General features: G+C 35.5%; 1 protein-coding gene across 1 annotated transcript; it reads right to left on the bottom strand.

The window, feature by feature from the left end:
• On the bottom strand, positions 1-27,623 carry Moca-cyp (nuclear cyclophilin protein Moca-cyp). Its single transcript, XM_090101669.1, has 19 exons — positions 27,262-27,623; positions 27,060-27,165; positions 26,226-26,313; positions 25,627-25,656; positions 25,027-25,163; positions 24,106-24,211; positions 23,377-23,556; positions 22,766-22,838; positions 22,038-22,139; positions 21,348-21,405; positions 20,465-20,533; positions 19,979-20,041; positions 19,151-19,265; positions 18,126-18,320; positions 16,729-17,622; positions 16,247-16,322; positions 15,525-15,615; positions 1,878-1,983; positions 1-1,499 (listed from the first exon to the last, which is right to left on the bottom strand). The coding sequence occupies exons 1-19, from the start codon at positions 27,454-27,456 to the stop codon at positions 1,418-1,420; spliced, it is 2,766 nt and encodes a 921-aa protein (XP_089957795.1). The 5' UTR covers positions 27,457-27,623; the 3' UTR covers positions 1-1,417.
• Between the last annotated feature and the right edge of the window lie 28 nt (positions 27,624-27,651).

The raw sequence follows: 27,651 nt of genomic DNA, 5'->3' as shown, positions 1-27,651 counted from the left end.
GCTTAATATTTATTTGAATTACAATTACCACCTCTTAATTACAAAATTTCACTAAAATAGCGAACAGACACGAATTTATTTCTATAACATTTTATTGTAGAGAAAACTTCACAATTTTATGAAAAACATCACCTCACTGTGATAGAAACTACAAACAAACAAACAAACTTCAGAGGGAAATAAAATGATTTTTTTATTTATTTAAACATCTATCTACATATTACCTTAATTATAAGACTTAGGTATATTTAATACCTAATTATTCTACCTAACTTGGGTAATACAAATATTATATAAGAATTTATATTGAATATTATTTTTACCCTAATCCGGGCTATATTTACTGCCCTATCAAATTGCTAAAACATCGGCTTAGTAGTTTAGGAGTATAATAGTCGAAGATAGTCTTTTAATAATTGAATTAATAATATTTCAAGGATATGGTTGTATCCTAACAATATAAGTAAATGATGAATGGTGATGATAAAATAATGTTCTTCTTAGGGCCGATTTTTCAATGCTTGGATAAAACTTATCCGTCCAATAAATTATTACACGATAATATTAAAATTTCACGTAAACTGTCAAATACGGGCAATTAGAATACGTTTTTAAAATGGTAGTTTTATACATTATTCGACGAATAAGTTTTATCCAAGCATTGAAAAATTGAAAAATCGGCCCTTAGGAGATAATCATTGTCAGATTTTACTAAATTACAAAATCTGGTAGATAAATTATTAGAGGAATTCTTAAACATATAAACATCTTATTCTATTGTAATTTGATGGTAGTTGGTGGTATGTGTAATAAACCATAAACGGTTGTAGATGAGATGAAAAAAAGTTTTACTTGGTATTGTGGAAAAATGACAGCGCTATATATTGTCTATCGCCATCACTTTCCCACACTGGAAACATTACTGCTATAAGACATCATAGTTTTATATAGTAAGTGATGGTAAATAATGTTAATTGATGATCTGAGTGATGATCAGCGACTATAATTAATGGTTTGTGACCAACTGTAACTGCAAATGATAGTCATTGGTGATGGTATCTGATGGTAAGTGACTAAAAGTGACTGTATTTGATGGTTAGTGACTAAAAGTTACTGTATTTGATGGTAAGTGACTAAACGTGACTGTATTTGAAGGTAAGTGACTGTATTTGATGGTAAGTGACTAAAAGTGACTGTATTTGATGGTGAGTGACTCAAAGTGACTGTATTTGATGGTAAGTGACTGTATTTGATAGTGAGTGACTCAAAGTGACTGTATTTGATAGTAAGTGACTGTATTTGATAGTAAGTGACTGTATTTGATGGTGAGTGACTCAAAGTGACTGTATTTGATGGTTAGTGACTCAAAGTGATGGTATCTGATGATAAGGGACTATTCGTGATGATATTCGATAATTCAACGTTCAGAAGACCGTCGTCTGCGATGTCTGCGCGGAGATCGGGAACGGCGGTTACCACGCTCGCTGCTCTTTCGAGATCTATGGACAAAGAAATAAAAAAAATATTTTTTTGTAAAAATCAATACATATAAAAATGTTACTGAACTTTTACAGATGTTTTTATTTCTTTCTTATATAATTTGTTTTCAAAAAGAGTTCAGAAAATTCTTAGGCAATATACTCTTCTATAGTTACCCTGTTTTAGTTTAGATTAAAATCATTCATTATGATCATATTTAGTACTATAAAATTTACACAAATAACACAATTTAAAAACATATGTATATTTAAAGAACTTTATTATTGGTACAGACAAAATCTATGCAAGTATTACTGTACGTATACAATGGTTATAATTTATAAATAAATTTAGTATTAAAAAAAGCAAATACTATGTGAAAAAAACTCATATTATACCTGCTCCTACTTCTCTTTCTGTCTCTATCCGAGGATTTTCTCTTCTTAGGTCTATCTTCCTCTGAAGAAGAGTCGTCCGATGACTCTGGCTTTTTCTTTTTCGCTTCTGAAAATATTATTGATTATTCACTGAACTTAAGTTCAAGTTTATTTATTTATTTATTTAGAATTTCCAACAGAGGATACAGATTACATTTGTTACATCTAATTTAAGTACATGATCTTCTGCACCTTTAATTATAGGAAATTACAGCATTCAAAATAATTATTAGAATAACAATTCGTAAATCTATTAAAAAAATATTTATATAGGTATACCAAGAAAAGTATCACAATAAATTACAAATTTAAAATTACAATTATATTCGTCAAATTATTAAAAATATTATATAATCAAAATTTAATGAGCACTTAATTATACATACATAATAAAATATAAATTATTATTATAAAAAAAAAATTACAAATTTTACTCAAATACAATTATATTAAAATTTATCACTACAAAAAAATTATACAGGTTGGTTACATTTAATAAAGGAAAAATAGAAACTTTTATCATTGGCTAAATTGCAGGATTAACGATTTAAAACGTGTAAGAGATTGACTGAAGATGTCTATGTCTTGAGAGATACCAGTGAGCTTGTTGTACTCATGGGTGAGTCTGACTATCGGTGAGTTTTTACCAAGGTTTGTCCGATAAGAGGGGGCACTAAAAAGGCAACGAGGTTGACGAGGAACTCTAGATGGTACATTAATATTAAATCTGGTTAGTAACGCTGGACAATCGAAACCATTATTAAACACTTTATACAAAAACAGAAGATCAGCTATAGTGCGACGCGATTCAAGAGATCTCATATTGAAATATTTAAGTCTGTCTTCGTATCGAGTCACTGATTTCCTGATGCCAGCTCGGTAAGCCAGCTGGCGAACAAGTCTCCTTTGAATTCCTTCGATTCTTTTTCTGTGAGTCTGGTAAAAGGGGTTCCAGACGGTACTGCAATATTCCAAGCGGCTACGTACGAAGGTGCTATAGAGTAATAGCGTGGTAGACCAGTTCTTAAATTCTTTTGAGCTGCGCAAAATAAAGCCAAGTGAGCGGTACGCAGATGCAATTATGAAATCGTAATGCTCTGTAAAACCATGGACTAATAGAATCTAAAGAGGACTGATGATTGTCATACTAGAGATCGTACCCCGTAATTTCAGCTTATTGCTAGATGGCGCTCTCATTTGAGCTTATTATTTAATTTGCAGTTTTAAAAGCGCCACCTAGTGACCAATTTTAGAACTAAGGAAACAGCAAACTATCGATTTTCAATTATTACATCTAGAGGGCGTTGTTTTAAAAACTCCGGTGTTTTTGAATTATTATTTTAGTTTTTACTTTTTAGGGAGCATCTAAGGAAGTGAGTACCTCTATTACGATTTCGACACCCACTACAAACATTCGACATAGTGATCAGAGTAGTGTATATAATATAATTATATTATATATATTCTTTATTTTCTGTTAAAAAATGTCTATATCTTTTTTCTTCTTAAGTATTCCCTTGTAAACAGTATTATTTATATGACCATAAAATACGGGAAAAGAAAAAAAAATGTGGATGTACAGCGATGATTTGAACCAGCATCTATCGATTTTAAAGTACGAGACTCAGTCAACACAGCTACAGGCACTTATACGTCGTACATTGAAATTTATGCTCTAATTGTTCGAGTATTTCTTTGATAAATACAGTTCATAGCAACGCGGTGGTGGGGAAGTGAGTACTTTTAATAAGATTTCGACACCCACTACAAACATTCAACATAGTGATCAGAGTAGTGTATATAATATATATTATATATATTCTTTATTTTCTGTTAAAAAAAATGTCTATATCTTTTTTCTTCTTAATTATTCCCTTGTAAACAGTATTATTTATATTATGACCATAAAATACGGGAAAAGAAAAAAAAAGAAGATGTACGGCAATGATTTGAACCGGCACCTATCGGTTTTTAAGTACGAGACTCATCAATACAGCTACGGGTACCTATACGTCGTACATTGAAATTTATGCTCTAATTGTTCAAGTAATTCTTTGACAAAAACAGTTCATAGCAACGTGGTCCATGGTCTTAGATCATTAAGTAATGGATGGAGTACGCTGGCAAATGTTCTAACTAAACTTTCTGCTGATTTTGGTGCGGGGAAGGTAACTCACACTATTGAAACACACTCACACATTCACAAAAATAATTTGTGTCACGAAAGTCGTAAAAATTTATGACCTTTTAAGCGACGAGTTTTTAAATTCAACTCTATCCCTAAGTTCATAAAGATTAAATTTGTATTTCATTCCAAGTTGTCTCGTGGGGAGTGCGGTTCAATATCGCGTTCTAAATTCAACTTTATAACTTAGACTAGCGACCCGCCCCGGCTTCGCACGGGTGCAATGCTGATACTAAATACACTACAGAAAAATTGTGAACGTTGTATAGGTATAAAAATATAGCGGCCTGCTCCGGCCTCCGGCATCGCACGGGTATAAAATACATAGCCGGGCGGCCGCAAACGCTACGTCCTGCAATTTTTAAATCTGTATATCTTCGAAAATATTCACTTAAATCATACGGTGTAAAGGGCCATATAGATCTATATTAAATGAACAATGTATCCATGGTATTTAATTGGTTAAGGATTAATGCTGTATTGGTTAAAATCGCTTCGAAAATTAGCCATTATTTGTCGTAAAAAGTAAATGACAAAAAAAAGTTATTGTGGGTTATCCATAAGAGATAGATAGGGCATGCACCCGGGTTTACCCGGTTCCGAAAAACCCGGGTAAACCCGGGTTTTTTGATAATCTTGAGAACCGGGTCTGAATTGTATGAAACCCGGTTCTCCCGGTTCCGACCAAAATATTAAAATATAAAGTATTATTTATATTTTGCTTCATTATTATAACAAATTTATTCTATCTGGCAACGTCAGACTCACGTGCATCGCGAATTTTCGTACCACGCCTCAAGCGTGGCTCTGATTGGTTGTCTAACCTTAGATGCTAGTTTCCTACGGGTGTATTACCAAAAAAAATGTGTGTGTGTACTAGTGTACACACGTAAGAAGTGATCTTTATGACCTTATTTTTTAAGAACTTTACAGATATACGTCGAATCACGCGTGCGGTAGGGATAAGAAAAAGATGGCGCGATTTGACGTGAATTTGAAAAACTGTTGATTTTATAGTTTCATATAATGATCCAGTCATGTTTTTGTTTTTGCTAGCAAGCTGAAATTTATATCGAATACTCAAGTCTTCGGTCCCTTGATGCTGTGAAAAAGTCAAACTCACAAGCCAACGCATCAAAAGATACGGCTGTATCTTTTGTAAATGCTGAAAATTTTCGCAAATTTCGTCATTCGCATGGGACTCAAAACCTACAGGATACTCTCATACTCTCACACAGAGCCTTTTAATTTGGTAAAAGTAACGTCTTATAACACAGATAAAGGAAAAATTGCTAGAAACATAAATTTTAAAGTTACAACATTATAAAAAATAGTTTTGTTCGGAGCCCTCGGAGCGCGAGTCCGACTCGCACTTGGCCGGTTTTTTGTTTTACAGTTTGCAGTTAATGAATAAGGTTTAAGTTTATATGTGATATGTATTATGATAACAAGGTACTTTTATAAGACAGATAAATAAAGAGAAGTATTGCAATTTTGTTTCTTTATTAATTTAATAAAATAAGACACAAGCCGCGTAAAATAAAAGGCCCATCAGGTAGTTTTACAGTTACTTTTGTTTAATTTCTTATTTTTTTCCGAGGTATTATAAAAGAACCGGGTAACCCGGTTCTACCCGGTTCTGAGCTCGATTTGGAACCGGGTTTCAGAAACTTGGAACCGGACTCGGTTCTGCATGCCCTAGAGATAGACATATACCATCGCGGACTTTTCTGTAGACCTTTTCAATGTGTATAATACTTAGTACATTATTTTGATAAAACTCGTAGGGTTCAGCCTGCGTTTGCAATGTAAGCGGAATAAATGTAATTTTTTACGACATCACATTAGAAACCTCAAAAATAACAGTACTTCTCCACTACTTAATGGATCTTATTATACATATAAACCTTCCTCTTGAATCACTCTATCTATTAAAAAAAACCGCATCAAAATCCGTTGCGTAGTTTCAAAGATTTAAGCGTACAAAGGGACATAGGGACATAGGGACATAGGGACAGGGAAAGCGACTTTGTTTTATACTATGTAGTGATTATAAAGATTAAATTTGTATTTCTTTAATGCCTCAGCCCCCGGAATCACAGACACAATAGAAAATCTATTGTGTCGTGGGCCGTGGTCCGATCGGGCCGCTCGGTGATCAAGGGGCTAAAAGATAGACTCGTAAGGAATGCGGTTCATTATCGCGTTTTAAATTCAACTTTATCTCTTAGTTCATAAAGATTAAATTTGTATATTTTCTTTCCATGATAGTCTCGTGGGGCCGCATCAATGATCGAGTAAACGACTCGATTATTTGTCTTGATCATATCGCTAAACGATACATCGACGATTATTAGAAATTGCATTTAATTAGAAATGTACGTTAAAAAAATATACACAAATGAAAGGTTATTCCATCTTTTTTAATATTCGACATGTTTGAATTGCTTCTGCAAGGCTTGACAGTGCAAAACGGCATTTTTAGCGGAGCACTCGCAGACGTCCTTTCGATGTTTTAGCCTAGGAAAACGCAGAGTGTTTGTAATCGATTACGCAAGTATTTTTTATGAAAGCATAAGATTTTTCGATTCGAATAATCTTATACCTCGACAAAAGGGGAAACACCTGCGAGTGTTATCGATTACTTAATGATCTAAGTCCATGGTGGTCACGACTCACGAAGTCACTCTCGAACAGCGATGAACGAAGTGACAAAAATAGGCGGTTCATCCTAAGGAGCGCTGGTGCAGTGAACTCCCATAAATAATTATAATAAAGTTGTGCTCATTCATTTAACAACTAATATATCTTTAATTTTAAATTAAATTTATCGTATACCTAAACTCCAATACGAATATCAAATGCCTGAGAAATTTTCAGTCCTGCGCGAAACAAAAGATCACGTAAACATAGCGCAATCCATTTTATAGATCATCTTCATACTTGATAGTATTATTTTTTTAAAGTGAAACTTTTATTACATCGCCTCAAACTTTTTGGTCTGTGTAGCGCATGTCGCGTGTATCGCGGCTGCCGAGTAGGTATTACCTACTCGGCACGCGACATGCGCTACACAAAGCAGTGTTCCGAACCGTTCGAACAATTTCATTTTACCGTGGTTTCATAAAACCACACCCTTGGATATGTCGCCATGACCTCACCTTCACCGAGTAGGCCAAGTAGGTAGACCATACCTATTACCGAGTAGACCAAGTAAACTGCACCTTCGAGTAGACCAAACCTATTACCGAGTAGACGAAGTAGACCGCTCCTTCGAGTAAACCAAACCTATTACCGAGTAGACCAAGTAGACCGCACCTTCGAGTAGACCATACCTATTACCGAGTAGACCAAGTAGACCGCACCTTCGAGTAGACCAAACCTATTACCGAGTAGACCAAGTAGACCGCACCTTCACCGATTAGTCCAAGTAGACCATACCTATTACCGAGTCGACCAAGTAGACCACACCTTCGAGTAGACTAATCCTATTACCGAGTAGACCAAGTAGACCAATCCTATTATCGAATAGACCAAGTAGACCACATCAATTTCCGAGTAGACCAAGTAGACTGCACCTTCACAGAGAAGACCAAGTAGACCGCGCCTTCACCGAGTAGACCAAGTAGACCGTACCTTCACCGAGTAGACCAAGTAGACCACACCAATTTCCGAGTAGACTACATCAATTTCCGAGTAGACCAAGTAGACCGCACCTTCGAGTAGACCAAACCTATTACCGAGTAGACCAAGTAGACCGCACTTTCACCGATTAGTCCAAGTAGACCAATCCTATTATCGAATAGACCAAGTAGACCACATCAATTTCCGAGTAGACCAAGTAGACCGCACCTTCACCGAGTAGACCAAGTATACCACACCAAATTCCGAGTAGACCAAGTATACCACACCAAATTCCGAGTAGAACAAGTAGACCGCACCTTCACAGAGAAGACCAAGTAGACCACACCAATTTCCGAGTAGACTACATCAATTTCCGAATAGACCAAGTAGACCGCACATTCGAGTAGACCAAACCTATTACCGAGTAGACCAAGTAGACCGTACATTCGAGGAGACCAAACCTATTACCGAGTAGACCAATTAGACGATGATAATGAGATGGTCTGTGTAGCGCATGTCGCGTGACGTACGATAATTATCGTACAAATACGATGATAATGAGATGATATGTATGATAATGTCTATCATGCAAAATTCGTGAATTTATAATATTATGTCACCTATTATGAAATTTTGACGTGTTTCATATCGAACTTTCATGGGAACAGTGAAATTATATTAATATGTTCATAATAAAGCTGTAACGAAACGTAACCATTTGACATGCTATGTTGTGACGTTGACAATTTCTGTCTTCTGAGTTTTGACAATTAGTGACAATCAACATTGTCACATTGTAAGTGCAAAATCGGAATATACTCATTTGTGCCAGTGCTCCACGCTATATTATTTGTGTTTAATTTTTGTCAGTGTTTAATGTAAATGTTGTTATTAAAGTGAAACTTTTATTACATCGTCTCAAACTTTTTGGTCTGTGTAGCGCATGTCGCGTGTATCGCGGCTGCCGCGTAGGTATACCTACTCGGCAGCCGACCGACACGCGACATGCGCTACACAAAGCAGTGTTCAGAACCGTTCGAACAGTTTCACTTTTACCGTGGTTTCATAAAACCACACAACATTTTTTTATAATATTTTTATTGAAATTGATTCCAGAAGATTACTGGGAACTTTAAAAATTCATTTTGTTACTTTTATTAGTAGGTACGATCCTTATAAGTACATATTTTAGTGCATTCAACCAACTTAAAAAAGTGTGACTATTTTACAACAATTTGAATATGAATTGTAAACAATATCGAAGCTTTTTAAGAAATGTATAAAATACTTTTTTAAGAATTATTATCATACATAATATTATGATACCGGCAATATATTATTAAACCCGGCATTTTATGCAATTCTTAGTAAATGTATGTTATTCCGAGAAACAGTCGGAAAGAAATAAATTAAATTCGTCAAAACTGAACTTTTCCTAAGTAGCAAACACATTTGCAAATGTGGGTGGCTTTTGGGGTAGCTATTAACCAATATGAGGTCAAAACTAAAATCCAAGATGGCGCCAACGAAAATTTGAAATCTTTTCGTCATGGGTGTCCTTTTCATGGTTTTTGGGGTAGCTATTAACCAATACGAGGTCAAAACTAAAATCCAAGATGGCGCGGACGAAAATTTTACATATTTTCGTTATGGGTGTCATTTTCATGGTTATTGGGGTATCTACGTGGGCCACACTGAAAGTTTTGCGTAACTCATAAATAAAACAATTCATTTGAGTAATATTATATTTACTACTTTTTAAAGTATTCTCCGTGACATTTAAAACACTTTTTCATACGTTCAAACAATTTCTGGAGACATGAGGACCGTTGGTCCGAGGGTATGTTTTCTGCGTGCTGTTTGAAAGCAATCACGGCCTCTTCTGGCCACGTAAATGTCGAACCACTCATTGAATCTTAGATTTTTGGGAAACCGAAGAAATTGCACGATGCTAGGTCAGGACTGCGTGCGGCATGGGTCACGTGCTCTATGTTTTCATTAGCCAAAAATGACTTTGTTTTGGTCGCGGTGTGCGCCGGAGCACTGTCATGGTGCAACAGGATGCGACTTCTAGGTCGCTTTTCCCTCATTTTTTCTAAGACATTGGGCAAACAAATAGTGGTGTACGACTCAGCATTTACAGTATTTTGTTGCTCAAGTGGTATAGTGCAGACAGAACCCGTCTTGGAGAAAAAAAACGCAATCATTTGTTTGTCGACCCTTCTCGCCTGCCTTAATTTTGTTGGTTTGCTGTCACTTTCAAACACCCCCAAAGAATATTGGTGATTTCTTTCTGACAGATATTATTAACTTTAAATATTATATTCGCTAAACTTTATTTTATATCTAAAACATTTAAACGAAGAGAATAAAATAAAAAAGAACGTGTGTGCCGAGAAAACGTGTCAGGAGTGAAACTTCTTTGGCGAGATTCATAGATACCAAAATCGCCGCCTTGCTCCGTAACGCGACAGTATTACCATGACGCGATCTTGAAATTCGACGACCATCTTGGATTTTAGTTTTGACCTCATATTCGTTAATAGCTACCCCAAAAACCATGAAAATGACACCCATGACGAAAATATGTCAAATTTTTCGTCGGCGCCATCTTGGATTTTAGTTTTGACCTCATATTCGTTAATAGCTACCCCAAAAACCATGAAAATGACACCCATGACGAAAATATGTCAAATTTTTCGTCGGCGCCCTCTTGGATTTTAGTTTTGACCTCATATTGGTTAAAAGCTACCCCAAAAACCATGAAAATGACACCCATGACGAAAAGATGTAAAATTTTCGTCGGCGCCATCTTGGATTATAATTTTGACCTCATATTCGTTAATAGCTACCCCAAAAACCATGAAAATGACACCCATCACGAAAAAAGTCAAATTTTCGTCAGCGCCATCTTGGATTTTAGTTTTGACCTCATATTCGTTAATAGCTACCCCAAAAACCATGAAAATGACACCCATGACGAAAATATGTCAAATTTTTCGTCGGCGCCATCTTGGATTTTAGTTTTGACCTCATATTCGTTAATAGCTACCCCAAAAACCATGAAAATGACACCCATGACGAAAAGATGTAAAATTTTCGTCGGCGCCATCTTGGATTATAATTTTGACCTCATATTCGTTAATAGCTACCCCAAAAACCATGAAAATGACACCCATGTCGAAAATATGTCAAATTTTTCGTCGGCGCCATCTTGGATTTTAGTTTTGACCTCATATTCGTTAATAGCTACCCCAAAAACCATGAAAATGACACCCATGACGAAAAGATGTACAATTTTCGTCGGCGCCATCTTGGATTTCAGTTTTGACCTCATATTCGTTAATAGCTACCCCAAAAACCATGAAAATGACACCCATGACGAAAATATGTCAAATTTTTCGTCGGCGCCATCTTGGATTTTAGTTTTGACCTCATATTGGTTAATAGCTACCCCAAAAACCATGAAAATGACACCCATGACGAAAAGATGTACAATTTTCGTCAGCGCCATCTTGGATTTCAGTTTTGACCTCATATTCGTTAATAGCTACCCCAAAAACCATGAAAATGACACCCATGACGAAAATATGTCAAATTTTTCGTCGGCGCCATCTTGGATTTTAGTTTTGACCTCATATTCGTTAATAGCTACCCCAAAAACCATGAAAATGACACCCATGACGAAAAGATGTAAAATTTTCGTCGGCGCCATCTTGGATTATAATTTTGACCTCATATTCGTTAATAGCTACCCCAAAAACCATGAAAATGACACCCATGACGAAAATATGTCAAATTTTTCGTCGGCGCCATCTTGGATTTTAGTTTTGACCTCATATTCGTTAATAGCTACCCCAAAAACCATGAAAATGACACCCATGACGAAAAGATGTACAATTTTCGTCGGCGCCATCTTGGATTTCAGTTTTGACCTCATATTCGTTAATAGCTACCCCAAAAACTATGAAAATGACACCCATCACGAAAAAAGTCAAATTTTCGTCGACGCCATCTTGAATTGTTTTACCCCACCAATCTATTCAACAACCCATAAAAAAGAGCATCTCAGGCAAGGTAATTTTTAAAACATAATTTTATATTACAAATAATTGGAATATGAAACTTATACAGTTTATATACTTATAAAGTACTAGCTTTCCGCCTGCGGCTTCGCCCGCGTTTTCAAAGAAAAACCCGCATAGTTCCCGTTCCCGTGGGATTTCCGGGATAAAACCTAGCCTATGTTACTCGTGGATAATGTAGCTTTCGAATGGTGAAAGAATTTTTAAAATCGGTCCAGTAGTTTATGAGCCTATTCATTACAATCAAACAAACAAAAAAACAAACAAAGTTTTCCTCTTTATAATATTAGTGTAGATCAAATATTTCAAATCACGAAAACGACAGTGCACGCACAATAATCTTTTTTTAATTCGTTTTGTTTTTGGGACGAGGAGCGATACACCCGTCCTTCCAAGAGCGCTTCTGAGCGCGGTCTGAGTCTGACGACCCGCGAGAGCAAAATGTATGAAGAAATCGACAAGTATTTTTAATTTAGCTAATAATTGAAATAAAATTTTGATTTAGATACAAAAAAATTATCAGAATCTATAAAGAACTATATAGATTAGGCTTTTAATTTTCTTAAAATTGTACCGTTTTAGACCCCATTTTTTGCATTAATTTATGCGATCAGTGTGCTGGAAAAATCGTATTTCAGCGACAATTTTGTATGACGTCGTACAATTTTTATAAGATGATCGTAGAACTGAATATATTATCTTTGTTCTCACGTGTAATTTCTTTGAGTTAAAATTGTACCGTAAAATAGCGTTTTTTGTTAAAAATCTGTAATAGCACCCTTATTGTGGTGCTTTTTTTTTGTAATGAATTTACTACGCTACTGTATTTTCTTTGTTTTAGACTTTAGTTCAATACTTAATTAAACACCCATACAATTTTGTCACGAGTCGCCTCTGGTCAAACTAACCGTTATTAGTGTTACGTTTACTCAAAATACAAAAATGAAGAAAGTATTATTTTACGCTTATTAAATCTTTAAAACTAAAACAAAATGATGTGGAGGTAGGGAGGTGGATTTCCTCAATCGAAAAAGGGAGAGACTAGTCTACTCGACCGGCCGGCCGTAAAGGCCCCGATTATTGATGGCGGAAAGTTGTATATATGCTCTGTAGCGAAAACATTTCGCTTGCGCGATTCAGAGCAAAAAATAACATTTAAATAAAAATATTTTTTTGCGTATTATATTTTACGTATTATATTTTACGTTGTAGTTTACGTTTTTTGCGTATTATATTTTACGTCAAGATACTATTTGGCACATTGATTTTTTTAGTAGCGACATCTCTTAGCTTCATTAAATCAACTTAATGCTCTAAGGCGACATCTAGTTCTTAATCGTATAAAAAAGCTTATAAAAATGCCAAATGCTACTGTGAGTGACATCTATCGACAAAATTGGGAACTGAGAAACGAGTTACGTTTTTTACTATGGCGATTGTAAGTCTTCTTGAATATATTAGTCTATGGTAAAACGTAACTGAGAATCTAAGTTTACTCCTAAGTCACGAATCGTCGAGAGTTCTTTTAAAAAATTACCGTTAATATGATATTTAGATATGATTTTATGACGAGTTCGAGAAAAAGATATTTGATAGCATTTACCGCAGTTTAGGTACATTCTATTGGTTTCGCACCAGTCAGTCAGTCTGTTTAGGTCAGTTTGCAATAAATCAGAGTCAGTAGGATTATTTATTTGGCGAATCAATTTTAAATCGTCAGCAAATAAAAAAGGGGTACTATGTTTGAAAATTCCAGGTAAATCGTTTATAAAAATGTTGAAAAATAATGGGCCGAGCGTCGAACCTTGAGGAACTCCTGATGTGGCTGAAAAATATTCAGACTGAGCACCATCTAGCACCACCGACGATTTTCTACCCCTTAAATAAGATGTACACCAATTCAAGAGGTTTCCAGTGATGCCTGAATGTTTGAGCTTGTCAGTCAGTATACTGTGGCTGACCTTATCAAAGGCCTTAGAAAAGTCAGTATAGATGGCGTCAATCTGATGACCACGGTCCACAATTTCTGACACATCAGTTACAAAGGCCACCAAGTTAGTGTTCGTGGATCTTTTATTAACAAAACCATGCTGATGGATAGATAGAGTATTTTTGACAGTAGCATATAAACGGCTGTATATAAGGGATTCGAAGACTTTGGACATAGTAGAGAGTATAGAAATAGGGCGGTAATTGGAAATCAAATCCCGTTTACCATTTTTATGAATAGGTACTATCCGTGCCAGTTTCCATTTAGTTGGAAAAACTCCTAGTTGTAAAGAAACATTATATATAAGTGACAGTGGAAACGATAAAGCTCGAGCGCAAGAAGACAAGAAAATAGGTGGTATATTATATGGCCCGGCACCCTTTGATCTATCCAGTTTTGAAAGTGCTCTGTAGACAGCCTCTTTAGATATATAAAATACATTTGTGAATCCAGAAATTTTTACTTCATTTACCAGAGAATAATCAGGCGAACTATGTGGTGGTTCAAAAACAGACGAGAATTGCTTTGCAAATAGATTGGCGATATCCATCGAGTTATTTGCAACTTCTGAATTCAGAAACATTTGCGACGGATAACTGGATCCGCCCTTTCGCAGGTTTTTAATATGCGTCCAGAAAATTTTGGGTTGAGTTTTTACTGCATTCTCAATCTTGTGTAGGTATTTCTGATAGCAGATGTTTATTAAAAGGGCACTTTCCTTACGCAAATATTTAAACTCCAGTACGTCCAAGGGATTACGATACTTTTTAACTCTAATATGTAGCTTCAGTTTATTTTTAAGCAGTTTAATCAATTGATTTGAATACCAAGGTGGATAACAACCATGATATCGACAAGTTTTTGGAATATGCTGTTTAATTATATTATTAAGAATGTTATAAAAATGTTCAACAATACCATCAACTCCTTTGGCAGAATTAAGTTCCATACTCCAATTGACACTGTCAAGTGCTTTTGTTACGGCATTATAGTCTGCCTTAAAAAAGTTTAAACGATGGGAGGGTTTAGGTTTACTTTTTTTGTTTATTTTTATAATTGGTGTGATGACTAAGGGGGGATGATACCTATCAACATCTCTAATTGGAGAAAGACATTCTACAACTTCAACACGTTCAACATCGGAGAAGACTAAATCAAGGGTTTTATTTTGAAAATTTTTAATTCCATTGCGCTGCGTCAAATCATGTAAGGTGAGAAAATCTACAAGACTATCTCTCAGGCGAGAGCCACAACAGGAGGGAAAGAGAAATTGATTAATATTGTCATGTATCCAGTCAATGCATGAAAGATTAAAGTCACCAAGTAGTAACGTGGTGCCTGCCGAGTACCGATCAATAACAGAGCTACAATTATTGAGAAAATTATTCAAAATATCAAAAGTAACAGGAGGGGGCAGATAAACGACACAGACATAAATGCAAATGTGGAAATCATTTCCAGAACCTATACTTATCCAGTTAAGTTTGCGCTGTGTTTGGATACAGTACAGTTGCTTGCTTGTCTGATATATGGACAGACATAAAAAACACACTTTTGATTTATAAATTCAAAACATATTGAGAATACAATTATTTGAGTCAATTGCGGTTGGTTGGAATAAAAAAACATACATTTTAATTTTGTTACATCTCAATAAATGTACCTATTCTCTAGTTTCACTATTTTTAAGTAATTTTTGTATGTATGTTTAATTTTATAGATACCTGCAGCTTTAGTCTCTCTGTCTCGTTGTCTCGACTTAATTAGGCGCACAATTTCCATCAGCTCCTTGCGAGCTTCGTTCCTTTCTTCCTCCTGAAATAATTTATAGTAAATTCCCTTATGCCTTTTAAACATAAAATTTGTTAGCTGTTAAAATAATAGCTTTTTGACAGGTAACGATTTTAAAACATCACAAGTTCGACGAAAAATTATTAAATTTTCGGCTATATTCTTTAATTCACATACAACACTGTCGATAGAAATGTTTTCAACACGTTTTTGTAAGTAAAGGCCTGTTTTAGGTTTTTAAAACTACTGTTAGACGTAACTTTTGAGTATATATTTTAGTGGATGAATAGTTGTCATTATAGTTGTCACTATTTCCTGTCAAAACATGCTAGCTGTCGAATACTATAAAATGCCGCGTTCCTTTGACTCGTGGCGCATTCGTACGAATCGACCTAGGGGCTCGGACGTTGTTTATACGACGTTCGACCCAACTACCCTCACTTTGCTAAAAGTCGTTCACTTGCTGCGATTTGTTATCAACTACCTACATCAATTAGGTAGCTGTGTAGAATCGCAGTACATTCTTATTACATTCAAACTAATATTTAAACCGGCCTCGCGTGTTATTTCTTATACTACATTAATTTTACAACATTGAAAAAAAGTCGATGTAAAAATTATTCATTTTGGTTGAAATCAAACAAACTTGACTTACTTTCTTTTTCTCATCCTCATCTTTGTCTTTTGTTCCTGCGGCTGGAGCTTTCTTTTCTATTTCCGGCGATTTTGATCTATGTAAGAAAAAAATAATAAAATTAATTATTGAAATTTTAACATTTATATCGATCGAAAATTATTAAATCCTTTAATTTGTATGAAATCAGTAGTTTAAGTCTCAAGTTTTGAATATTTTTGTAAATTACTACTTAAAAATCTAAAGAAGCTGAATATGCTAATTAGCATAACGTGATAACATTTTATATCATCACTAGCTACGTTCCGCGGTTTCATCCGCGTGGCTCCGCTCCTATTAGTCTTAGCGTGTTGATATATAGAATATAGCCTTCCTCGATAAATGCTCTATCTATCACCGAAATAATTTTTCAAATCGGACCAGTAGTTTCTGAGATTAGCGCGTTCAAACAAACAGGTTAGGTTGGATATATATAGATTAGGTTAATATTATAAAATACTCACCTTCTATCGTCTTTATCTTTTCTCTTAGATCTCTCCGCCGACCTGTCCCGGCTAGTTTCTCTCTCCCTTTTCTCCGAGCGCCTGTCCCGGGATCTATCTCTTGTCCTGTCTCGCCTTTCCTTCGATCTCTCTCTCTTACCATCTCTATCTTTAGATCTGTCACGTCTGTCCCTAGATCTATCGCGTTGACGTTCCGTAGATCTCTCGCGTCGATCCACAGATCTGTCGCGCTTACGTTCGCTTGATCTATCACGTCGATCAATAGATCTATCACGTTTACGTTCACTAGATCTCTCCGTAGATCTGTCTCGCTTGCGTTCACTGGATCTATCACGTCGATCTAAAGATCTATCGCGCTTACGTTCGCCGGATCTATCACGACGATCTCTCTCCACTGACCTATCTCTCTTTGGTCTCTCTCTGTCGGACGATCTATCTCTCTTCTCGTGTCTCACTCTATCTCTATCCGTAGACCTATCTCTCTTTTCATCTCTATCCCGTTTCTCTTTCCTATATCTATCGTCGGATTTATCCTTCGGTCTATCGCGATCTACTGATCTATCTTTCGACTTGCTGTATCTTATTCTCTCAGTCGATTTATCTTTTTGTTTCTCCTTTTCTGGAGTTCCATCATTATCTTGTGAAGTTTTAGCATCTTTTGGAGTGACGTCATCTTGTTTATCTTTTTCTTTGATTTCATCGTCTTTGTTATGTTCCCTCTCGACTGGTCTCTCTTCTATTTTATCTTTCTTGCGGCTATCTCTGTCCTCTTTCCGCTCGTCCCTTTGGTATGAGCGCTCTCTTTCGCTCCTGTATTTGTCCCTTTTGTTATATTTATCATCTCTCTGCCTTTCCATTTCACGGCGATTGTCTGCGGCTTCTTCTCTACGGGCACTGTTAAACAAAGTATGATGTTTTAATCATCGATAATTCATTACATATATAATGAACATAACAAGAAACTCAACTCAACAAATTGAATCTAGATATTTATCAGCAATCAGCAATTACTGACAAATTATAATTGCCTAAGACAAAGTTACAATTTAGTCTTATTTATTATTCCTCCTAACATACTTCAGCAAGATATACGGGTCCGTACCCATCCTTACTCACTAGACAGCAATTATCAGCAATTACTGACCAATTACAAACAACTCACGCTTGTTCCTTATTCCTGCTGAACGTGCTTCTCAGCAAGCTGAACGGGTCGTACTCGTCCTTACTCACTGGACAGCAATTATCAGCAATTACTGACCAATTACAAACAACTCACGCTTGTTCCTTATTCCTGCTGAACGTGCTTCTCAGCAAGCTGAACGGGTCGTACTCGTCCTTACTCACTGGACGGCAATTATCAGCAATTACTGACCAACTGTCTACAATAAACAACTCACGCTTGTTCCTTATTCCTGCTGAACGTGCTTCTCAGCAAGCTGAACGGGTCGTACTCGTCTTTGCCCTTCGGTGGCTCCCTTTCAGCATTTGCTGTGACGCTGGCAATAGCTGAGGGAACTTTTGGTGCGAAAGCCACAGTGGAAGCGGGACCTTCGCGGCGACGGAACTCACGCTGGTTATTTTTTGAGTCCCTGCTTTTAATTTTATACACATTATATTTATTTATACTTTATTGTACATATATACCAGACAGAGAATAACAAGATACAATAATTAAAAAAGAAGAAACAAACACGAAGGCACAATTTAATAACAACACAATTATAATATAAATCAATTCAAATAATAAAGCATTGTAACCTATTTGAATGGTTGGAATCTAATAAAGGTATGTCATATTCGGTATATAAGCGAAATGTCAAGAATCTAGTAATTTCAAACGCGTTTTAGAATTTTGAAGGACCAAAAGTAGATTAAGAAAGAAAGAGTACATAACATTGAAAGAAAGAGTACATAACATTTACATAGGTACAACGTTCGGTAGAACGTTCACATAGAAATGATTATATTTCAATATCATAAATTGTGAATTATCTCAAAGAACATGTCTGTAATAATCAATTTCACATCATGGCACATATTTACTTACTTCATTGAGATATACATATATGGAGACGACACCGCCTACATCACTTATGTTTTGTAATGGTTTTAAAGTGAAACGCATCAAATATGCCTTCGTGTGTGTTACGATATTGCACAAATAATACAAATAATATGGAAATGTGCAAAGGAATAACTTTCATCGGTAAGAACCTAACTAGATAATAATTTTTAAAACTTAGTTAGAGCAAAAAATGGCGCACAGATTTTGTTCGTGGTGTCTCCTCCATACGTATAGTAATATTATCTCAATGACTTACTTACACATTTTTTTTACATAAATTACTAATACTTATACCACAAAATAATCCAAAATCCTATTTTAGCAATCCCCTATATTAACTTAAAAATGTTAACTCACGTGAACAGCTGTTCATGTTTGGGGTTAACGCCGAGTGCTCGAGCTAGTATGTCAGCCTTGTTTTCAGCGCGGGGCTCCCGTCTCTCTACCCTCTTGTGGGGGACTTCGCCTTCTTCTGTATAATTATAAAAGAATTAATAATATAAAAAAAAAGAAATCTTATACTATTGACACATACGCGTAGAATTAATATGTTTAAAAAATTGGTTGTCTGTAAAGTCGGTTTACTGACGGTAGTTGAACGTGACAACGTCCGATTGTGCTTCTTTGTCGCTCGTTCCGCGTTCTCGCTCGCACTTCAAGCCTAATATGGAACGCCTCAGAGCGAGGTAACGCCGCATGAGTCATGTTTTTTCGTGCGTGCCGGCTCTATCGAATTATAAGACGTTGTCACGTCAATAATAGAATAGGTAATAATTATTGTAATTTAATGTTGCAGTCTTCAAATAAAAAATTCAAATACATAATTTATATTTAATTTCTTTCAATTACAATCGGTCTTAAATTGAAACTTAATTCTGTAATATTGTAATCATTATAAAGATAAATATTTAAAAATGTTTCTTTATATTTTGAGGGTAGTGAAATAAATTCTAATAATAATAATTCTTTGATTTTCACATTCACACACTACTTTGAATGAAAAATTATAAATTATTAAGTATTTTACATCGACACAACAATTAAAAATAAATAAATATAGCAACTAAATTATAATGTCGGGTAAAGGGATCAACTCAAAAGTTATTCCTTACAGAAAACAGATGGCGTTGTATTAACAAATACATAATTTTTCACTACCCGCATTAAAAAAAAATCGTATTCTACCTTCTTGTTCCATATCCTCTTCAAAGTCCAACGCATTGTAATCGACGCGTCCATCACGAGGTTCTGTAAAAATTTAAAATAAATTGAACACATACAAACAGTGAGAAAATTTTTAACGATTTAGGGCTGATTTATCAATCCTTGGATAAAACTTATTCGTCGAATAATGTATAAAACTACCATTTTAAAAACGTATTCTAACTGCCCGTATTTGATAGTTTACGTGACATTTTAATATTATCGTGTAATACTTTATTGGACGGATAAGTTTTAACCAAGCATTGAAAAATCGGCCCTTAGTCAAAGTAAACAACTATCATAAGCGAGCAGACACAACTGAAGTAAAATGTGGCTAATTAGCAAAATTGGAAGTGCTACATATTGTAAACAATTAAAAGTTTAATTTTATTAACTCATAAATATTTATTACATTTTCATACATAAAAAATTTTTTTCAAAAGATATTAAATAGGTATTGTATATCACCTAAAACAGAATCATCACATTCGCCCTCCTCTTTTTCCACAAGCGGTCGTGGTGGTGTACCAGATGCTCCTAAAAAATGATATTTATAAAAATATATATTATGATGTTAGATGTAACTTTTGATTTAATAATTTGGATGAATAGTTTTCCTGTCAAAACATGCTTACAGTGCCACAAACTTAACTGACCCGGTGACGGTGTCACTGATGTCGATTTTAGTGCCGCTAAATAGTATTTCCCCGGATGCAAGGGTAAAAATAATGTCATTGCCAATGGTGTAAATTATTAATTATAAGTAATTTTTTATTTATACAAAATATTCCGTATGAAAAGTCTGTGAAAATGTGACATTTAAAAAAGGCGGAACGTAGATTCCAGTTTTTGCCATCGGGTCAGTTAAGTTTGTGGCACTGTAGCTGTCGAATACTATAAAAAGCCGCTTTCATTTGAATCCTGGCGCATTCGTACGAATCGTTCCTAGGGGCTCGGACGTTGTTTATACGACGTTCGACCAAACTACCCTCACTTTGCTAAAAGTCGTTGACTTGCTGCGCTTTCTTATCAACTACCTACATCAATTAGGTAGCAGTATAGAATCGCAGTACATTCTTATTACATTTAAACTAATATTTAACCCAGCCTCGCGTGTAATTTTTTACAACAATGATATATATAAAAATATTTATTATGATATGATATTATTATTAAAAAATTAAATGCTACATACATATTTATAGGGAGGTTCACAATAGAAATAAATAACCAAAAAGCTAATAGATAACAATTTCGTGAAATAGATTATAGAGTATTTCATATGATTATGACATATTACTAATTTATTAATTTATGTAACCATAAATTATTAAATTGTTCTAGTACTTACTGCTTTGTTTCTCTATCATCCTTTTTGAAGTTTCATGTTCTCGCTCAGCTTCTACGCGCTGCAATAAAATATACTTTATAAAAACTGTGCTAGATTTAACTGAATTGAATTCATAACACTATTAAATACAAAATAATACAAACAAACATAAAATTCAATCACATGTACCATGTTAAAATCTTTTACTTAAATAATTAATTTATGAATGGATTGATTGATTGCTCAATGTACTGATTAATTGAAATCTATCGATTTATTTCAAATGCTCGATAGATTTATTTAATGTATTGATTATTTGTAATTGATTGATTGTTTGATGGATCGATCGCTTGATTTATAGCTTGATTGATGGATAGATCGCTTGATTTGCAGCTTGATTGATGGATCGATCGCTTGATTTATAGCTTAATTGATGGATCGATCGCTTGATTTATAGCCTGATTGATGGATCGATCGCTTGATTGATGGATGGATCAATTGATCCTTTATTTGATTGATCCATCACTCATCCGTTGGCTCGCGACCGTCTTCTTGTGGACATTTGGATATGGTTTTGGAGATTCCTGTCGGTTCTTTTCCATATGTACTGCTTTCCGAGTCGGTGTAAATGTTAAAAATATGTTATGACGATTCAAAAGAGCTTCTAGAAGAAGCCTAATTGAATAAATAAATGTTCACAACAGTACACACCTCGACGTCGGCCAGCTTGACGATGCGGCGCTGCGCCTGGCGCCAGTGCGGCGGCGTCACCGAGCGGGACCGCGAGCGGGAGCGGGACGGCGTGCGGTAGCGCTGCAACACAAACAAACACATATATATTATATGTTTATTACAAAAAAAATCATAATTTGAACACCTCCTTGGATGACTATCGCGTGTGCGCAGAATCGAAAGGTCCCTAGGGTTCAATTTCCCGTACAGATAAACTGAACTAACTATAAAAATAAATCAAATAATCGAATGGATTGTTCATTAATTGTACAGATAAATCGAACTAACTATAAACATAAATCAAATAATCGAATGGATTGTTCATTAATTGTACAGATAAATGGAACTAACTATAAACATAAATGAAATAATCGAGTTTATTGTTCATTAATTGTACAAATAAATCGAACTAACTATAATTATAAATCAAATAAGCAAATGGATTGTTCATTAATTGTTCAGATAAATGAAACTAACTATAAACATAAATCAAATAATCGAGTGGATTGTTCATTAATTGTACAGATAAATCGAACTAACTATAATAATAAATCAAATAAGCAAATGGATTATTCATTAAATGTACAGATAAATGGAACTAACTTTAAACATAAATCAAATAAGCGAGTGTATTTTTCATCAATTGTGTAGAGAACTAAACCATCAAAATCAATATCTATCATAAAAGTTATAAAATAGAAACTTACAAACACTCCCCTGCCTTTAACGATGCGTCCGCTTCTTGTATACGCATGACGTTCTCTTTCCCGGTATCTTGGCCTATATTAAAAGCAAAAAAACAACCAAAATTAATATCAAACATTTAAATAAATCATACTTCTTATAATTATTAATTATCAGATAGCGTATTCTCAGACAGACATGTCTACAAATATTGCGATCGACAATTTTGTAGTACACGAATGTCCCCAGAGCACAGGGTTCCTCTGGTTTCAGGACCCCTACGCGATTCATCATATTTTGTTTTAAAAATTCTACTTATATGTATATAAAAAAAAATTGTAAAAATTATTTTCCTTAATTTGCACATTAAATTCGGTTAATTTATTTTTGAACAAAATTATGGAAATGACTACTAAAACTAAAGAACACACTAAAATAAGATGCTGTCCATTTAAAGTCAAAATCGAGTCTAAATAAGTCGGTTACATGAAAACATACAGGTGAAGCTAACAAAACCGTGTTAAAATGTACACTAGGTTCAAATAACCTTTTTCATACTTATTTATTCGTCCAATCCTTAATAATTTTTTCCCTCTAAAACACATCGAAAAAAAAAAATATTTCCCAATCTTACCTTTCCCTTTCCCTCCTATCCCCTCTATCTCCCCTCTCCTTGTCCTGGTCCCTTCCACCTCTCATGAGGAACCGATTGGTTGGCACATCTGGTATCTCCCGAGGGTCTATCTTGGAGGTTGTTACTAGGGGGTGAGTTGGTTCTGGTGTCTGCTCACCGTCGGATGGTTCGGAGTGGTGTCTGTAAAGTTTATGGTATGTAAGTCGTTATGTAAGGTTGTAAATAAAGGTTAATTAGAAAAAAGAATTGGTTGTTTGTAAAGTAGGTTTACGATCGAGATGTTTACGTGATAACGTTTTATTGGTGGCAGCGCTCGAGATGAGACGGGAAATCGGTCCGTCTCTCTCTCGTTATACCTACGATCGCGCTCGTGAGGTTTTGGTGTGACACAATTTTCTGAACATGTCACCCGACTAAAACAATTTTAAAAACGTTATCACGTTAAAAATGACAAAAATGAAGCTCTTTGCACCCAGTTTAAAAAATAACATTTAAATCATTTCAAATATTATATTTGAAAATACCTTTAATACATACTAGGATTAACTCAAAATGCAGGTAAGCTATTTTTTCGTACATATATTTCACACAGAAAAACATGTAAACAATCATAAAAGTACGGAAAAGGGATAATTAGGATGATTTCAAATTGTAATTTTGTCTTAAATTTCAGACTAGAAAATATTCAATTCACATTATTAGGTTATGAAATGACAAATATTGTGTTACCTCTTCTTTTTCTTATCTTTCTTTTTCTTTTTGTCTTTCTTAGACTTATCAGAGCCCGCGTCACTGTCATCTTTCACTTTCTCCTTGTCCTGTTTGCGTTTTTTACCTGTACAAGACAATTACAAATGGTTAATTAATTAATTTTTTAAGAGCAATGAAACCTTATTTTTGTACCCTGTAGGAGACAAGTAAACATAAAACCATACTTATTTCCGTAATTCTCAAATCAAATCAATTAGCCCTAAAATTTATTTCCTTTCAAATGCTGCAAAAAAATATTGATGAACAAAAGATTGTTCTAAAATATTAAAATAACAACGATATACCATCTGCCCCCCTAGTCAAGTGGCTTTCTGTTAGCGTAGCGTTCAATACAATAGACTACGAATGTATGAGATTGACGTAAGCTGTAGATACGTTTATCTACAGCCTGCCAGCCAGCTGGTCGCAGTTGGACACAGCTATATCTTTCAGCGAGTGTGCTATAAAGTGCCAACTTAACTCGGGAACCACTGAACTGATTTCCAAATTTCTTTCACCAATCGAAAGCCACACTATTCCCGAGTTTAGCTAGTATCCCACTCACCTTTGACCCAGTTAGTAACAACCACGTCTAGCAGCGGGCGCGCATCTTGTTTGCTACACTTTAACTCAACAACCGCAGAACCGCAAAATTTCTTTCACCAATCGAAAGCCACACTATTCCCGCATATGTTATTAGCTAATATCTCCTATCTCACTCACCCTTAACCCTTACGAGCTGTCCGCAGTTAGTAACAGCTACATCTTGTAGCGGGCGCGCATTTTGTTTGGTAAAATTTATCTCGACAACAACCTGACCGATTCGAAAATTTCTTTCACCAATCGAAAGCCACACTATTCCCGCATATGTAATTAGCTAATATCTCCTATCTCACTCACCCTTAACTCTTACAAGCTGTCCGCAGTTAGTAACAGCGACATCTTGCAGCGGTCTTGCGTTTCGGTCCACCGGCAGCGCCTCCAGCTGCCGCACGAGCGCCGCTCCTCCCACCACCGCGCCGAACACTACGTGCACACTGTAATCACAAACTTACATGTAATACTTGTACATAAACAAATCAATACTTATATTATATGATTATAGAATGTGCAAAAAAACAAATTTGAGACAAAGTTTAAGGATTACTTAGTTGATCAACTTTATGTGGTGAAATTGTATGCTAAATAAATAAAAATCGTGCTTCTAAGTTACAATTTAACTCAATAAATAAAGAATAAATAAATTTGTTAGATCGAAAGTAGAGGTAACCAACCCAAAAAAAAGAGCATGTGCCGAGCACAGGTGTCAGAAGTGAAACTTCTTTGGCAAGATTCAATGATACCAAAATTGTCAGCTTTCTCTATGACGTGACGTTATTGCCATGACGCAACCTTGATGTTTTACTCTCAACACACCTAAAGAAGTTTCACTTCAAAACAATCAAACATCAAACAACTGTCACTAAAAAAAAACAATAGAAAATATAAAAATCCACTCACTTGTCGAGATGCGGCGCCGGCTGTGTTGTTCTACAACACACAGAACACATAGAATGATAGCGGGCCGCGACGCTGCCTGCGCGACCTTTACACAACGCATGTTATATATGTCATTGTCACTCGCTCGCCCAGTGTAGTTCAGGGCGTAGCTTATTATCAAGTTTCATGTATGTTTTGTAACATATTTGGAATCACTATGATTGGAAATATGTTATAAAACATAATTAAATATGTGTTATTATTTTTGATATACTCTATAAAGATAAAAATATCAAACGAAAATACATATTTTAACTTTCATTTTTTAAGAAGCTCTTAATTATACACAAAAGAGATAGAAGCATAATATTTTTATATGTGGGAATTGAAAATAGACTAAAATAAATTCATTATTAGATATTAGAAACAAAAATCTAACTCAGCATTAAAGAGAAACATATCAAAGTATGCTCATATTTCATCCTTCTATGCATGATGTTTGAACTCACAGCAATTATTTATAAAAAAAACTTTAAAAAGCAATATTAATTTAAGAACTTGATTTATAGTAAAAAAAACCATCGCTTTGCCCGTCATCTCACCGCAGGATCCAAACTTACATAAAGAACTGTGAACCGTTTGTGTCTTTGCCTCTGTTAGCCATTGACAATAGGAATGGACTGTCATGTTTCAGTTCAAACGTCTCATCTGCAACAAGATACCAATGATTTATACACTGATTAAACATTTATAAATGAGCAAGGCCTGACCACAATCTATACTAATATTATAAAGCTGAAGAGTTTGTTTGTTTGAACGCACTAATCTCAGGAACTACTGGTCAGATTTGAAAAATTCTTTCGGTGTTAGATAGCCCATTCATCGAGAAAGGCTATAGGCTATATATCATCACGCAATTTTTTTTTTTTTTTTTTGTGTGGTGTCTCTCAATGTTAGCCAGAAGGGCTTCTACATTTTAACGCGGACGCGGGGGTGAACTGAAGGTTCACCCTGGTAGCGACATGCACAAGGGCGTCCCCCCTTGACGGGGACCACGAACCTCGGCTTGAGCTGTCGCTTGAGTGGAGGAGGCCAGAAGGGCCCTAATCGGACAGGCGCTCACCCGGGTGGGCGCGGGAACGCGGAACAAGGGACCTCGTCTTCGCCGGCGAAGATGGTGTACGCTTTCTGCTGTGGTGTGTGCGGTGTCGCGGTTGGTTCGACGTTGGGCTTCAATCGCCGCGTCTAGCCGTGCGTTAGCTTTGGTAATGTCATCGTCGGAGTCGTCCAAGACGTGTCTCGGCCGCCTGCGACGACGAGTGGGATCGGGATCATCACGCTAAGACCAACAGGAGCCGAGCCACGCGGGTGAAACCGTGGAGCGCAGCTAGTAATTAATAATAACAATATACTTATATAAATACACAAGCATTATGTATGGAATTAATAATTACCTTCAAAGGTTCCACCATAAATTGATTCGCCACCGGTTCCATTTGCATTAGTGAAGTCTCCGCCTTGTATCATGAAATCTTTTACCACTCGGTGGAAAACCATGCCCTAAAACACACAAAACACATCACACGTGAAAAATAAACTTATCGACTAATACCTTAGCAAAATTACTTTCTTAATCTTAAATGCTGAGAAACTAACCTTGTAAGTCAATGGCTTTCCTGTCGTCTTCCCAACCCCCTTATCGCCTGCACAAAGGGCCCGGAAATTTTCACAGGTCTTCGGCGCCACATCGTTAAATAACTCAAACACTATCCGGCCTGAAGGAAGATCTCCGATAGAAATATCCATGAACACACGGTCCCTGGACGGTTTGTCGTCGCCATCCACAGTCATTTTGGTTAAATTTATTGTTTTTCAGGTCAATTTATTTATCCCACGTCTGCAAATAGTCATTGATCGTTTATACTTTGAATAATCAATCAATGAATACTTCTATAAAATTATTTGAACATTTTATAGAAACAGCCGAAAAGTACAACAAAATTGACACATGAAAAGAACAGTCAATAGTCAATGCCACAGATTATT

The sequence above is a fragment of the Colias eurytheme genome, chromosome 5 (genome assembly GCF_061535395.1).
Source record: "Colias eurytheme isolate Ceu_HAF_F1 chromosome 5, ilColEury1 Martin Lab GWU primary, whole genome shotgun sequence".
Taxonomy (NCBI): Eukaryota; Metazoa; Arthropoda; class Insecta; order Lepidoptera; family Pieridae; genus Colias; species Colias eurytheme.
Note: the sequence above shows the minus strand (reverse complement) of the source record. Positions and strands in the feature narration are given on the sequence as shown.